This window comes from Abrus precatorius, unplaced genomic scaffold, assembly GCF_003935025.1.
Source record: "Abrus precatorius isolate BTA unplaced genomic scaffold, Abrus_2018 Scaffold8, whole genome shotgun sequence".
Classification (NCBI taxonomy): Eukaryota; Viridiplantae; Streptophyta; class Magnoliopsida; order Fabales; family Fabaceae; genus Abrus; species Abrus precatorius.
Genome location: NW_020874428.1, coordinates 36,144,003 through 36,159,290, shown reverse-complemented (window position 1 = coordinate 36,159,290; position 15,288 = coordinate 36,144,003). Strand labels below are relative to the sequence as shown.

Genomic DNA, 15,288 nt, shown 5'->3' with positions numbered 1-15,288 from the left:
TAATATATGCGACACTGGAGATTGTGGACATGGAGGTAGAGGCTGACACGAATCAAAAGTTGCATTGCCATGCCAAAGGTGGAGAACGACGAACCTTTAGGTGAACCAAAAACCTTATATAAGTTGGTTTAAAATGTTGTTTTATTAAAAAATATTAACCTTGTTATTTTCTCCCTCTAACTGATCTCACGTATTAAAAAGAATTTTACTCTACGAGCATCCTTATCTTAAAATTATTTTTCTCTCTTCTCATGTCATAAAAAAACATAGAACAAACAACTAATAAGTAATTATCGTTAATTCCATTCTTAATGTCTTCCTGCAAACTAATTTACTTCAACAGTTGATATTTTGATTATAAACAGGATTCTATTTTGAAGATTTTGATGTAAATATTGAGTATCTGCCCAAAGATAACTGCGTGTTTTAACATTATTTGGAGATTTCCCATTCCACGAAACTGATTTTTCTAATATTTGGCAACTATAATGCCATATAAAGAAAGTCGCCTTCACCAACCTTAGAGGCTAGAGCAGTGTTCTTTGATCGTGCCGTAATTAAGCGACACGGTTTTTGTACAAGTACATTATATATTCCCAACCTGCAATCTACATGGTTGTATCAAATAACAGTAGTAAACAGTTATGTGTGAAGACAATGATTTTTCTAATATATAAAATTAGCTTGAAGTTGGTAACTTATAGTGCGCAATTGATAAATTAATTAATATTTTACAATTAATTATTTAAATTATAATTGTTTAGTTAAATTAATTATATAAATAAAATGCATTAAATAAATAAAAATTTAAAAAATATTTTGTATGAGTGTAAATTATTTAAAATGTTAAGGGTAAGATTAGGGGAAAAAATATTGAAAGTTATTTTGCAATTTAATATGCTTGAGGTAGTTATGCGTAAATTACATTTTGAAAGTTCTAAGCTCTCTCAAATCTTTTGCTTATTAAACAATTCTATTAATTTGTTAAAATATTGAAATTAAAATTGTCTATAGTGTTTTCTAATAATAAAATTTAAATACTTATCACTTCCAGTAAATCTTGCTTTACTATCGTACTTAATGCGGATTGAAGAACATTGATTATGAACTAAAATATTTTAAAAAACTATGGTATTTTCTAATAGGACAACTGTTAAAAAAGAAGAAAAAAAATCCTAATTTGATCATGTAATAAAATAGACCACACGTATCATAAAAATAAAATAAAATATGTGGATATATAAAAAGAAGAACAGGCATAAGATTATCCTATTTGAAAATGTTTTTTTTTTTGTTTATTAAAAATTGAAAAGATATTTTTAAATTTTGAAAGTGTGTTTTTTTTGCTCTATTGATTTTCCATTATCCCATTTTTCGAAAATATTAAAAGACAATAATAAAGTGAAAAAAATATGAGTAATATTTTAATAATTTAAAGTGCAACATTTTTCTTCTGGTACAAAGTGGCAACAAATTTGAAACATTATAAAATTTAAAAATAACAACTAATTTTTTTTTGCTATTAAAATAACAATTACTTTGAAACATATTCAACAGCGTATATATATATATAGTGTTTTAGAAATTTAATAACTAGATCGTAGTTCATCTGCGACCAAGAACAGAGATGAAGGGAGGAATAACAAAGGGAAAAAAAGCTTGAAACTAGCCCCTAATTATTTTGTAGATCCGTACAATTGGGAGAGGCAAACGTTGAACTATGTATAGCAGTACTTGGGGTGGTACTAGTGTTTTGTAAAGATATGATTAAAATTGAAACGATATCCGTTAATTGTTGCATGGGTTATTTGAACAAGCAAGCAAAGAGGACCACCATGTAGAAACAGAAGCAGACACGTTGAAGTGGAATTACCCTAACGAAAATTGATTGGACTAATAAACTTGACATCAAAGACAAGCATGATCGAGTATTAAAAAATGGTACCTCTTCTTCTCGTGTTAGCATGATTATGTGATTGTGCGAGTTTCCACGAGGGACAAAGTTCAACCGTTTAATTAAACACGTTGGAGACCCCTTAATTATTTCATTCCAACTAATTTAGACAAAAATTGATTCATGGACCCCGGTACCTAAGCCATATTAACAAAAACTATTATTGCACTGTGTAAGGCTATTAATCTGTATGAGGAAGGGAAATTAAGGATGGGTTAAATAGGCATAATGAGTATTTAAAGTCTAACCGTGTGTGACAGCAAGGGAAATAAAGAGGGATATAGGTGAGTAGTCAAATGAAATAATTGGTGAATAGGAATAGGAATAGGAATAGGAATAGGGCAAGTGTGAGAGACATGAGAGGCAACAAAATCGAGTGAAAGCATTGGGCACTAACTGTAATTGCTTGAGTGAACAGGTAATATGATGGGAACATGTTCACATGCACATGGGACGGTGGGGGGCTCCAATTTAGGTCTACCGGTACTTGTCGACATCTAAGTATGAGATATTCACATAACATATTATCTATAATGATGGTGTCCTATGCAAACAGAAGCTACAGGGTTGTTCCCAAGTGCAAGCAAAATAGGTTATACTGGGGGGGTCCTCGTACATATGGATTTGTGCACCTTTCACAATCCTTCAGATCCAGAAAGATACGCTATTTGATGCTTCTCCTTCGTTCCTCTTCCGTTTAATGCCTGTCCTTGTCACGACCCACCAACTATGGGCTGAAACCCCTATTCCTCAGGCCCACACTACCCCTATCTTCTTCTCTTCTCTACCTACTCTCTCCCTCCATCCTCATCCTGTTCTCTGTTGCTCAATTTTCTTTTCTTTACTAATTCAAGCTCATCTACCATCTCATATCACTTCTCTTTTCTTTTTTTATGTTCAACAAGTTTTATCTTCTTCTTCTTATTTATTCATCTTCAAATCTAATTATCTTCGTCATGTTTATTGAATCTTGTTATATTTTAGAATCTGTATCATTACGAACACGTTTAAATATCTATAGTTTCTATAAACAACAGGACATTCGTTGATGAATAATAATTAATATTATTTTGATTTTTTTGTAGCAAAAATAAATAAAAGCATGTGTTATATTATTTATTTTGTTAAAAATAAAAAATTATAATTTTAGAAGCTTAATTTACTTTAAATCAATGATAAATGGACATTAATTTGTTTTCAAAATGAAATTGGTTTTATTTTCTTCTGGTTTATAAATTTTGTCACTTTAAAAAAGTTTAATCTAACATTGAAAATAATACTGAATTGTAAATTACTAATAATTCATGAATTTAGGTTAATGTCCATCTAATGGTATTAAATAATACTTGCCATTTAAATACTTCAAATTTTATAGTTCTTAAATTTGTGCAAGTCTATTTCCTTAATATTTTCCATTTCCACCCTTCATCCTAGAAAGATATTGCCTTTTGTCTCATTCCAATTGCTCAGGAGTTTTCACAAAGTCTTTAGCATCGTAAAACAACATCGATAACGACAAAAACAATATCAGTTATAATTTATCAGAAAATTTGTGGGTCACATGTATCTTTATAATAAAAAAATTAAGTAAAAATATTTTGATTATTAAAAATATTATAAAAATATATCATAATATTATATATATATATATATATATATATATATATTATTTTGTATTTCTTAACTATTATTTGCAGGGGAATGGCCAGTAAAATTCTTGGTATTGTTATTAGAATTTTACTAATCGTGTCTTGAGATGATATTTAGTATAAAAGTATTTTAACATTATAATGAAAATAACAAGATATATTTTTTTCATATACTGCAGAAAAATATATTTTTATAAAAGAACGAAAGAGGTTTATAAAGATGTTAGTTTATAAATAAAAGTAAAAAAAATTACGTTTCACATTCATGTATGATAACAAATTTTTTTTGGAAAATAGTTGTAAAGCACAGAAGTTACCTTCGTTGATTTTAAAATTTTATAAAGTCATAATTTTTTAAAACTTTATTATCACAACAATTATTATTAGTATTATCGTAAAAATAGTTATTATCATCTTATATACAGATGTAAAAATACAACAACTTTAATAACTCTTTTTTAGTTATACTTGTAGTCCTTTTAATATGAAGAATATGTTTTTTTTGAGCCAACCAAATTTTTTGAAGTGTTAAGAATATATAAGTTTGACTTATTTCTACTTAAAATTTACTATTTTTTCTTTTTTTTTCTTTTTTTACTTGAAATTCACTTTTTTTTTTCATTTTTCGATTGTCTCCAATTGACAAATAACAAACCAAACATTCAAAATACAACTAAAAATATATATAAATTTCACTCTTAAATATATAATCTCACAAGATATAAAGTCCTTTAAAGTTTATCAAGTTTTTTTAGTTTTAAAATATTTGCGTACCCTAAATTCATCACAAACCTTCAAATATTTAGATAAAAATAATGTAAAAATGTAAAATAAAAAACCCAAAAAAACAAGAACAAAAACTGATAGACAGAACAAATTTGTTTAAACTAAAAATAAAAAATAATCATTGTTCAAATTAAAAAATAAAAACATGCAACTCTTTGTTTTTTTGGTATAGCATTGTCAACTCTTTTATTCTGAAAAAGGATATTTTGAGAAAAGTATATTATGTTTTTTAAATTGTTTTTGTAACAACATGTACGAATAAAGTTGGTCGAGAATAGACAATTATACCTAGAAAAAGTTAAGTAATATATATATTCCGGAATTATATAGTAATCTCATTTTTTAAAGTAGCTTGGTTAAAAAATATATATTCATTTTTATCAAACGCTATTTAAGTCGTTAATAATGGTTAAAAATTAACAATTTTTTTTACCATGAATCACAGCATGTGTACAATGATAATATTAAGTGATATACTTCTGACTTGTATATATGAGTTTTTGGTTATTTATTTTTTATTATTATATTTTTATAATTTAATTTTAGACTTGCTTTCAACCAATGCTTGTGCTTTTTAAGCTATACAGTCATAAAAAATAATTTTTGACATACAACTTTCTTTTTAAAATTGCATGTAACAATAAATATTTTAATATATCATCTAATCTATTTACATCGTGTTATTTAAATTTATCACTCTAAATTTCAGAAGATTACATTTATGGTATATTAAGACCAGTTTTAAAATGGAAGTCTCGTACAATATACCAACTAAAAACATTAAAAAAATAATTTATTTTATTTTGCATGGAATGAACTATTAGTTTTATATAGCAGCGTATAGTCTCTCTATAATTTACTTTTATAGAATAAATAAAAGTGTCATGCATGATGCATAACATAAAAGAGAAAGATGGACAGCTATGGGACCCGAGTGTTTGAGACTTTTATAAGAAGCTACTTTGCAAAGTTTTAGTTTTAGAAAGAGAAAAAAAACTTCATAGATATTCCTATTTGTTTGAACTTCGAAAATTATGCATTAATTATGATTTTTTCTTTGACTTAATCGATAATATTCTATATAACACTGTATTTATATCATTTATTATGAAATATATTATATAAAGCATGCTTTAATTTTAAAATTATATATAATTTTAAAATTTAATTACTATTCAAATTTAATTTTTAAATAATATATTTATTAATTAGATTGATTTAAACTCACATATATCATTGAATCTTAGTTGAGTCGGATTCAACTTAAATAAAATAATGTCATTAAATTTTTTAATTAGACAAAGATTTAATTAAACTTATTCCATTAAACACCCTTTACGATAAGGCGAGAAAGGTTACAAACTACACGGAAAAAGTAATCATTTTTTGTTTCCTTAATAAGTTAAACGATATTTTAATGTGTCTAAAGCGCACACCAATAAATTAAATATTAGAATATTTAATATCATGAATATATTGGGTCTCATTATTTAAAAAAAAAATTATTATGTATTTCAGAATATAAATTATAAAATATTATTTATTAATTTTTAACTAATGTTTTAATGATGTTAGTAAAAAATCATCAATTTATATTAAAATAATCAATATTTTATTTTTATTTTAAAATTAATTTTAAGTATATAAAAATTCTAAAATTTAACTAAAATAAGTAATACTTATTACATTTTTATATAATAACAACATTTATTTTTTATAAAAGGTTTATATTTTAATTATTTAAAATCATTTTTAAGGACTGAAATTAATATTTTTAAAAATGATTATCTTTTTTAAGTTACAAAATTATTAATTTAATATAAGTTTATGAAATTACTAATTAATATTATTAAGATATTAGTTATAAATAATATTTTTATTAAAATTGTGTTAAAATATGTTTAAAGTTACAAAAATCATTTTAATTTTCTAATAAAAATTTTTATTTTAAATTATTTAATCAAATTCTTTAAAATACAAAATAAGAATTTATTAAATTAATTTAAACGCACTCGTAAAATGAATGGATACAAGTCTGTTCGCCAAATTGTAAAACAAAGACAAGACATGGTCACGTGGAAAAGACCCAAAGACCTCGCTCGTCAAATCTAACTCTAAAGTAAATGTGACGTTATGACATCAATTAGTATATAAAATAATGGATTTATCAGTATCTCATATATTAAATAAATATGTTTAAATAATTGAAATGTGAAATTTATCGTTTTGCGTTAAATATTTTTTAAATTATTATTTACAATAATAATGTTTTTTACATAAACTTCTTAAACTAGATATATTCAATTAGAAACAAAAGTTTACAAATATGAATTACTTGATCTTAAAATCAATTGCAATCAAATTTAATTTCATAATATCATTATCATTCAAAGTAAAGTTTATATAAACACCCATTCACACACCACTGCAGTGTAGGCAAAACTTGAAAGAGGATGGGCATTTGGGAAAATTTTGAGGGTAAATTGGTTGTTAGTGTATCGAATAATGCATGTTCCCCTTGTCTCTTAACAAACATGACGCAGGGTTCACCCAGAAATCAACAAATTACATAGTGATAGTGGAAGAGCTTTTTTGAAGTTACGTAGGCATGGACAATTTCGTACCAACTCACTTTATCATTTCAATTTTTGACGGAGATATGAAAAGTGTTGAGAAATTCCCTTTTCAGAAAATTTACTTGGGTCGTTGTCCAATTTTTTAAGCACTTAAATATATAAAGATATTTAAGTTATGATATTAAAAAAGTTTAAAGTTCTACATTTTTAAATTTTTAAGAAATATGCACATGGTTTTGATTTTTTTTTTTAATATATCTCTTCTCAAAGATGTTAATCAACTTCCAAGCATATAGAAAATAATAATGCTTACTTTTCACAAAAAAGAACCTACAAAAATTGTCGTGGAATATATGTTTGCTTCCCCATCTATGTTTGAACTTGTTTTAACTAAATATGTAAAGGATATGAAAATAAGTTGTTTAGTGTTAAAAAAGAAAAACAATAATCATTTTAAAGAACCTCAATAAAGCAGTCTATAAATTCACACATTAATCACTAAAATATAAAGTGTAGTGAAGAACCTCAAATTTGTTGTGATAGCCAATTAAAGACCTAGATGTTTAAATAAATTGATGAATATTTTAAAAATTAAATCGGTCATTAAATTATAAAAATATTAAATACTTATTTTTTAGTTCAATTGTAATGGAATTAATATTGAATTAAAATATATTTAATAACAAACTAATATATAATTATAAATATTAAATTAATAGAAAAATATTTTACATGTTCTGTAAAATCTATAATAAATAATGAAATACTATATATATAGGATTAATATATGAGGCTTTATTTTTTAAACAATATTTTTAATATAAAATAATCAAAATTTAAATGATTGATTCAAATTAGTTTCTTAGGTCAATTTTTGCCAGTTTTAATTAGCTCGTGACCGATTTGACTCTTTTTTTTTTTTTTTCTCTTTAACTTTTAAAATTGTTCACTAGTGACTTTTTCAATCCAAACGATTGTGTCAACTAGTTTGTTCCTGTTTTTAAAACAATAATACTAATTAGAGATCCCAATTTCATTTTGATTACCAGATTAATGAACTCAACTTTAATAAATAATAATAATACTTGTCAATTACAACAAAGTTAAGAAAAACATACCAAGTATTTTTTATGTAAATTTTTTACTTTTATACTATTCTAAAAAAAAATAATCCCAAAAGGCTTATATACATGCATTGTGAAACACACACAACCACCAAAAATATGTAAAAGTATTATAGTAGATCCATTCAGAAGACTTGAGCCAAAAATTCAAGCCCACTAAGACATAAGAACTGAACCCACATAAAAAAGGCGTATTTTTGTTAGGCCCAAATCAAAAACTGGCAATGCGGAAAACAACAACACTACACGTTGTACCACCCACTAAATTATGAATTCACACCACTGCAGCATTGCTCAGTCTATTGGGCTTGACCCAAAAGTTGGTAAAGTCTCCCTACAATAATAATAATAATAATAATAATAATATTTAATTATTTTTGACATTTTCTTTAATTTAATAATATTTTACACACTTATCATAAGCCAAAAAAGAATTAATAGTTAACACTGTATTAGAAAGTAATTTTTTTTAATATAAATGAATATGAAAATTAATTTTCTTAAAACAATCAAATGAAATTGAATAGCACCACCTGTGGGGCGGGTTTCATGAATGTTATAACTTATCATAACTTATAACATTATATTTTATATATGTCAGCTGTATTGCTGAAATTCTAAAGCCGATTATGATGAGTTTTCATGTTCTGATATGGTTATCTTAAAAATAATTACTTATTTTATATTAAAAGTCAGAAACATGTCCTATTTCTCTTAATCCAACATTATTTTGCCATCATTACGTTTCGCAATTCATACATATCACTAGCATTCCACACAATTTTTTTAAAACTGAAATCCTTAAACATTAACTTTCGAATACAAACCCAAAAAAGCAACTAAAAACACGTAACCATTATCCTTTTTTTTTTTTAAAAAAAAACTTTGTTATTACATAAAATAAAATTACAAATGAACATTTAGCTATGAAAAACGACACTAAAAAAAATGGTGGTCAGGTCAACTGCAATGTGCGTGGCACCATGCCCTGCGTTTCTATTCCGTTATTATTAACCCTTCGTTAACTTCTGATAATTCCCTTATAGAAATAAATAAAAATAATAATAAAACCTTGTAAGTGTAATCACTGATCAATCAGAAAAAGAAGAAGAGGGGTGAGGGTAAGCATGGAGCTATGGAGCAAAGCTCGAAGCTTTGCAGAAGAAGCAGCGAAACGGTCTCAAGAACTGTCGTTGGGTGCTTCCAAGTTGAGCGACATCATAGCAGAAACCACGAAGGAGATCGCGTCGCAAGCTTCCAAGCACCTGGACTTGGTCGAACCTTCTTCGAAAAGCGACGTCGATCTCGAGCGTTTTGGCTTCACCGATGAGTTGAGGGAGTTCGTCAAAGGGATCACCATCACTACCTTTGAGCATTTTCCCCTTCAAGGTTTCTTCTTTTTCTTCTGTTTACACGATGCCGTCAATATATCCTTTTAATTAAATTATACTAATTAATTTAAGTAGATAAAACTAATAATTATTTTCTAAATATTATAGCATCATAATTTATCTTTATCCCCGACATTAAATTTAATCCCACTGTCAATATTTATTGTCAACAACATATATTCTTAATTAATTTTAATTTAAGATTTCACCAACTTCATTTATTAAGTGTAAATAAGAAAATAAAAATAGAACTTTATAACAAAGGCTTAAAACATGTAGAAGGTGTTGTGTAAAAAGGACTAGAAGAGTCCTTTACAACCAAACTAATGTCATATTCTAAAGTGAAAATGAGTGCATTTTTAGTGTTTACCTTTTTTTTTTTTGTTATTTAAAACAAGTTTTAATTTTTATTTTTTATATCTTCAAAGTTTCCGTCTTGAGCAAACACTATATAGTTCAGTACTAATGGTACCAAGTTTAAATGCTTGTGTTATTCTGGTGGCACTTCCCTTTATTATTCTTGTTCATGTGAGGTTATCTGTGTTTTGGTTGCCCACTTGCAGATGATACGGAATTGTCTGATGTTCCTTCAGTTTCAAATGTTAGGCAGGATCTAACCGAGTGGCAGGAAAAACATGCCAATCTTGTTCTTTCTACAGTCAAGGTAGCATCTTTTTTTCAATTAGTCGTGATGATTAAATGTTTTGTTTACTCTCTTATTCTGTGATTTTGTTAACCAGTATAATAGGTGGTTGCCAAAAAAAGCCAAAATGTAATCAAAGCTATGCAGGACCATCAGTACTTTTACCAAAGTTATTGCTCTGCATTTTCTCTAGTGTCTTTATTAAATTTAAGAGGGCCTCCAATTATATCGGTTATGAAGTACGAATTGCTTTTTGTTAAAGAATTCTGTCTTATAGCTAGACATGTTTTTTTAATAGTATCATATTAACTTGAAAACTTTACATGTCTTGGTTGTAATTGCATCAAGTTTTTATTTATGTACTTCTGAAGTCCTGAGTATATCTTGTACTCGGTTCTTTTCTTTGGTTGTTTGCTATTGAGTCCCAAGGCTTAAACATTGATTCAACGTTCAAGTGTTTCCGAATAATTGGGAAGGAAAAAAGTTCTTTTTTCCTGGTTTAATTTTGTTTGCTTACCTATAACTATTTACAAATGATAGATAAAAGTTTTATGCATCCTTAACCATTGGAGTAGGATGTGCCTAATATTTATTTACTTGTCCAGAAAGTAGAGTAGATGAATTCCTCAACCAGGAAACATAGTAATTTGAGGCTGATGTTTGGGGGGAAAAATAGTATCATGGAGCAATGGCTGAGTCTGAAACGTTACACTCCCACTAAGTTATAGTTTGATTGTGAGATTTAGATATTGTAAGTGATTTACGTGTCTTAATTAGTGTAGACCTTTGTGTTCTAGGTCTTGTCTAAGTATGTGAGAAAGAGAGAGGGTGGGAGATAGAAGTAACGAGGGTGTAAAAGTTAACAACCCTGAATTGCTGCAAGGTGAGATATGGTTGTTCTTTGTCATGTTCATGTATCTATCACCTTGTCAGATCCAATCATGATGACTGACGGCATGCTGCCATGGTAGAATTTTAAGATATGTTGTATTCTGCTATCCAAGTTTGTAATTGGAGCAAATAAAGTGGATTAAAAAAATTGTATGTTGTTGTATTAATCTAGCATGAAGAAAGTAAAGCCTGTCAACTAGGTATATGGGTTATTTAATGTATACATGTTATTCTGTCCTCTATGCTGATTACCTTTTTCTTGGTAATTACATATTTGAAACATAATACACTCCCCCTATTCAATTTTTTTTCCCTTGTTACAGGAGATTTCAAGATTGAGGTATGAGCTGTGTCCTCGTGTCATGAAAGAGAGGAAGTTTTGGAGAATATATTTTATAATTATGAATAGTCATATTGCACCGTAAGGAATTTATCCTTTTCTTGAGTATTTTGGTTTTCACATTAAATTTTGCTTTAGACTTTTGTTCGGCCTTGGATCAGTTTGACACAGAATTATTTGGTCTTTGTAGTCTTAGAATACTATAAGGTCATGTATTCTATGAGGGTTTTCTTGTTACATATCAAATGACACACACACATGTATATATTATGCCTTTTCTTAATAGTTAATATCAGAAATAGTGGTTACTTGTAATTTAGAATATAGAAACATATATATTGTTCCCATGGTTGTCAAAGTATGTAAAAGAGTCACTATGAAAATTTTCACTATAGGAGATTGAAGGAACTTCTGCCATGATAATATGAGCATGTGAAATTTTCAAAAATATAACTGAGAATTTTAAATGAGAGTTCGTACAGGAAGCTGAGTTCTATTTCCTTCTATGCAGTTTGTGTTTTGAAACTAATGAATATTTTATACAGTATAATCCAAAAGTTTTGTTGGATTTGCATAAAATGATTACTTAAAAATCCAATAGACTTGTGGAAATTATCATGTTGGTTATACTTGCATGTGTTAAATGCAATGTATTTCTAGAAATTTTCTCATTCTTTAACCTGGGTTTTAGATATACTGTTTTGTGACTTTTGGTAAACTGTTTTGTCTTATGATTTCTGATAGCTATGAGAATCAGTACATGGAAGATGCTATACTAAAATCATCTGAACAAGTAGAAGATGACAAAGTGATGATGGAACCGTTAAAAGTTGAATTGACCTCTATTCAACAAGTGCAGGAAGTGAAAAAAGAGACCAAATCTTCAAATTCATCAACCGAGCAAGACTTGGATGTATTTCTTTTGAGAGATAAAAACAGCGATGATGACCTAGGTACACCTCTCTATTAAATCTATTGTTTTTTTTTTTTTAAATATACCGGTGTATTGTATATATGAGTTTGTTAGTGGTCCTGGTGGAACATCTATATTTATAATTGATATTGAGAAATTTTCATGTTCCAGAGTAATTGAAAGGATATTAACTCTATAATAGGAAAACAATGACTAAGTTATGTCATTGCAAAATGATTTATCTTTACCAAAACAATGACTAAGTTATGTCAATTGCAAAATGATTTATCTTTACCGACTTTTGGATTATAGTGGTCTTCTGATTTAAGCTGCATTTGGAACGCAATGATGACCTAGAGATAATGAGATGAAAAGGAAGGGATGAAATCAAAATAGTTTTGCTTTTCCCATGATTTGAAGTAACTGAATTTATGGGTCAAATTAAAATAGTAAGCGGCAAGTTTTTAAACTAAAAGCAAAGTACCCTCATCATCCCCCAAGTTTGGAGAGGAACAAAAGGTAAGAAAAGTGAGAGCTTGAGGGGTAACTGTTCTCCCCAAGTCCCCACGTTTCTTCCACTTCATAAACTTTTTAACTCCCACACAAGATGGATTATTTTCTTTCCATGTTTTCCTCTTCCACGCCTCATCCAAACAAATTTAGTTTGTGCAGTAATCTGGTTTAAACTATTTTCTCAATCATTTCAGCTATTTTCCTTGAGAGAACTATAGCTAAGCCAACTAGAAGGACTGCCATTTCTTCATGTTTGCCTGTTTGTTGGTCTGTACATGCCATGTTTTTCAGAGTTTGAGAATTATATCCAGTGATAGTTAGTATATTCCTCTCGGGATATGTATGTGCCCTGGGTGGTTCATCTCTTCATGGGTGAACTTAAATTTTGATGGGTTAAATATGCCAACAATCTCTCTGGTTTTTCAGATGATGGCAATGAGGAATATGGTGATGATGATTTGGACCAACTGGTGGATAGTTCGGTAAGCATGATATAATCTTAATGTGTGGTTTATTTACATATTCCTTCGAACAATTTAGTGGGAGTAAATTAGCACATCCCTATATCACTTTTTACTCCCTTTTGTTCTCTTTAGTTGATGTTATCTTAATAAAAAACAAACTTTTTCTATATCCTAGACAAGCATTGTCTAGGCTTCACAGAAAAATGTCATTCCAAGTACTTTTAGGTGTCATTTTTCGTATGCCATCAATCACCTATTTAATATTCAAATCTGAGGTTGCAATTAAACCTAATTATTTGGTAAACTTCCCGTGAATCCCACCATACCATTTTCAAGCTCTCCTTTTTGTTGGGTTAGTAGATGAAAGGTTTAGTCCTTTCCATTTGAAATAAGCAATTGCATGCTTTTGTATAGGCATTAACCAAGCGTTGGTTGTAATGACTAAGGACATTAACATTCACATGAGCTAGAATCTGGAAATGATAGGTGCTCGTGCATGCTACTAATTAGGTGACTGTATTGACTTGTATAGACCTTAACAATAAAATACTATTGAACCACATTAAATGCTCTTTTCGCCATAATGGAATATTTATTTGGTCCAGTTGGAACTTGATTGCGTTCTGAAGCTTTATTTAACTATTCGTTGAAATTGGCGGCATTTATATTTATTTACTAATGTATTTTAGAACTTGCTTGCATGTACAGGATGATGAGAAAGGGAAATCATAGATGTTGCTTGAAATTATTGGCTGACATTGAATTAGTGGTAGCAACATGACTGAGAATATTCATGATGAAATGAGGCTTAACTTATTGATGTGACACATACGGTGGCTGAGCTGTTCCATGATGCTTACATTTATTCTTTCAACCCCTTTCGTGCCCCCTTATTTCATGTGTTTAATTGTTTCTCCATGTTGAGGTAAAGAAAGTTGGGTTTGTGATTATATAGAATGTTTGTATTTTTTGTCTAGTTTCGTTAATTTTTTAAACTTCTTTTCTTCGTGTGTAAAATACGTATTAAATGTACTGGATTGGGATAGGGAACCCAAACCACTTGATACATTGATGTGTAATCCAAGTTTGGGTTCCAAACTTGGTTTTAATCTCATCAATGTGAAAATATATTATTATAATATCGCCTTTTCTATTTTCTATTTCTGAAAAAGAAATTATACAAAACAAAATAATTTAATTAATTTGTTATAGTTATTCAGTATTTTTATTCATTTATTTTTTATCTATCTTATTGTACTTTTTGTTAATGGATCTCTTTATCTTTTGTACTATTTAACTGGTGTAAGTGTTATATCATTTTCTTAACCTATGTTTCAAGGGTACATAACAAGAACTATGAATAGTAAATTTTAATTAAGAATCACATGATATCATTGAATCTAATGTACTTATAATATTAAATACTATAATTTTTAATAAAATATTTATCGTTTATTAATTTTAATTTTGTAAAAATTGATATTTTATCGATTGTACAGAGTTTTTATACAAGAGAACACTAGTAAAAAAATAGTATTTAATAACACGTTAAAAAAATTAAACATAACATATTAAATACTTTAAATTACGATAAAAATTATGCATTAAATATTTTTTTAGTTTTAAGACAATAACTTTTTTATAATTTCTTTATTTACAACTTCTTCTCTTTGAGTACATGTTAAAAAGTTGTTTAATATTATCTTGAATTTTTGTATGAATAGATGGAGTATTACTATTTTAGTAATATAAATAAATAAAAAGATTATTTGCAATAATTATACATCTAAAAATTATTCATATTAGTACTATTTAAATCAGATTAGTATGTCAAAATTATTTTCAAATATAAATCAATTTACTTAAATCCAAATTTTGTAAAAATCAAGTTTATCCAGTATTAAGTTTGTAAAATTCTAACCCAAGAACGCTGAAAAAAATTGAATTAATTGGCTAACAAAGGTACCATCCAAGAATTAAAATGTAGCAATTTCTCATGTGCAGGCATGATTTTGGAATTCGTACAAAAAAATATCGAACTATT

The 15,288-nt window shown here is 27.7% G+C and overlaps 1 protein-coding gene across 2 annotated transcripts; it reads left to right on the top strand.

The window, feature by feature from the left end:
• Positions 1-9,046: 9,046 nt before the first annotated feature.
• LOC113847897 (transcription termination factor 4, mitochondrial-like) lies at positions 9,047-14,379 on the top strand. Of its 2 annotated transcripts, none has more exons than XM_027477223.1 (6): positions 9,047-9,478; positions 10,044-10,144; positions 11,338-11,435; positions 12,099-12,307; positions 13,207-13,262; positions 13,953-14,379. In XM_027477223.1, the coding sequence occupies exons 1-6, from the start codon at positions 9,217-9,219 to the stop codon at positions 13,974-13,976; spliced, it is 750 nt and encodes a 249-aa protein (XP_027333024.1). In that variant the 5' UTR covers positions 9,047-9,216; the 3' UTR covers positions 13,977-14,379. The 2 variants fall into 2 exon arrangements, with proteins under 2 accessions (XP_027333024.1, XP_027333025.1); XM_027477224.1 differs by having other exon boundaries at positions 9,161-9,478; positions 11,341-11,435; positions 13,953-14,295.
• Positions 14,380-15,288: the final 909 nt, after the last annotated feature.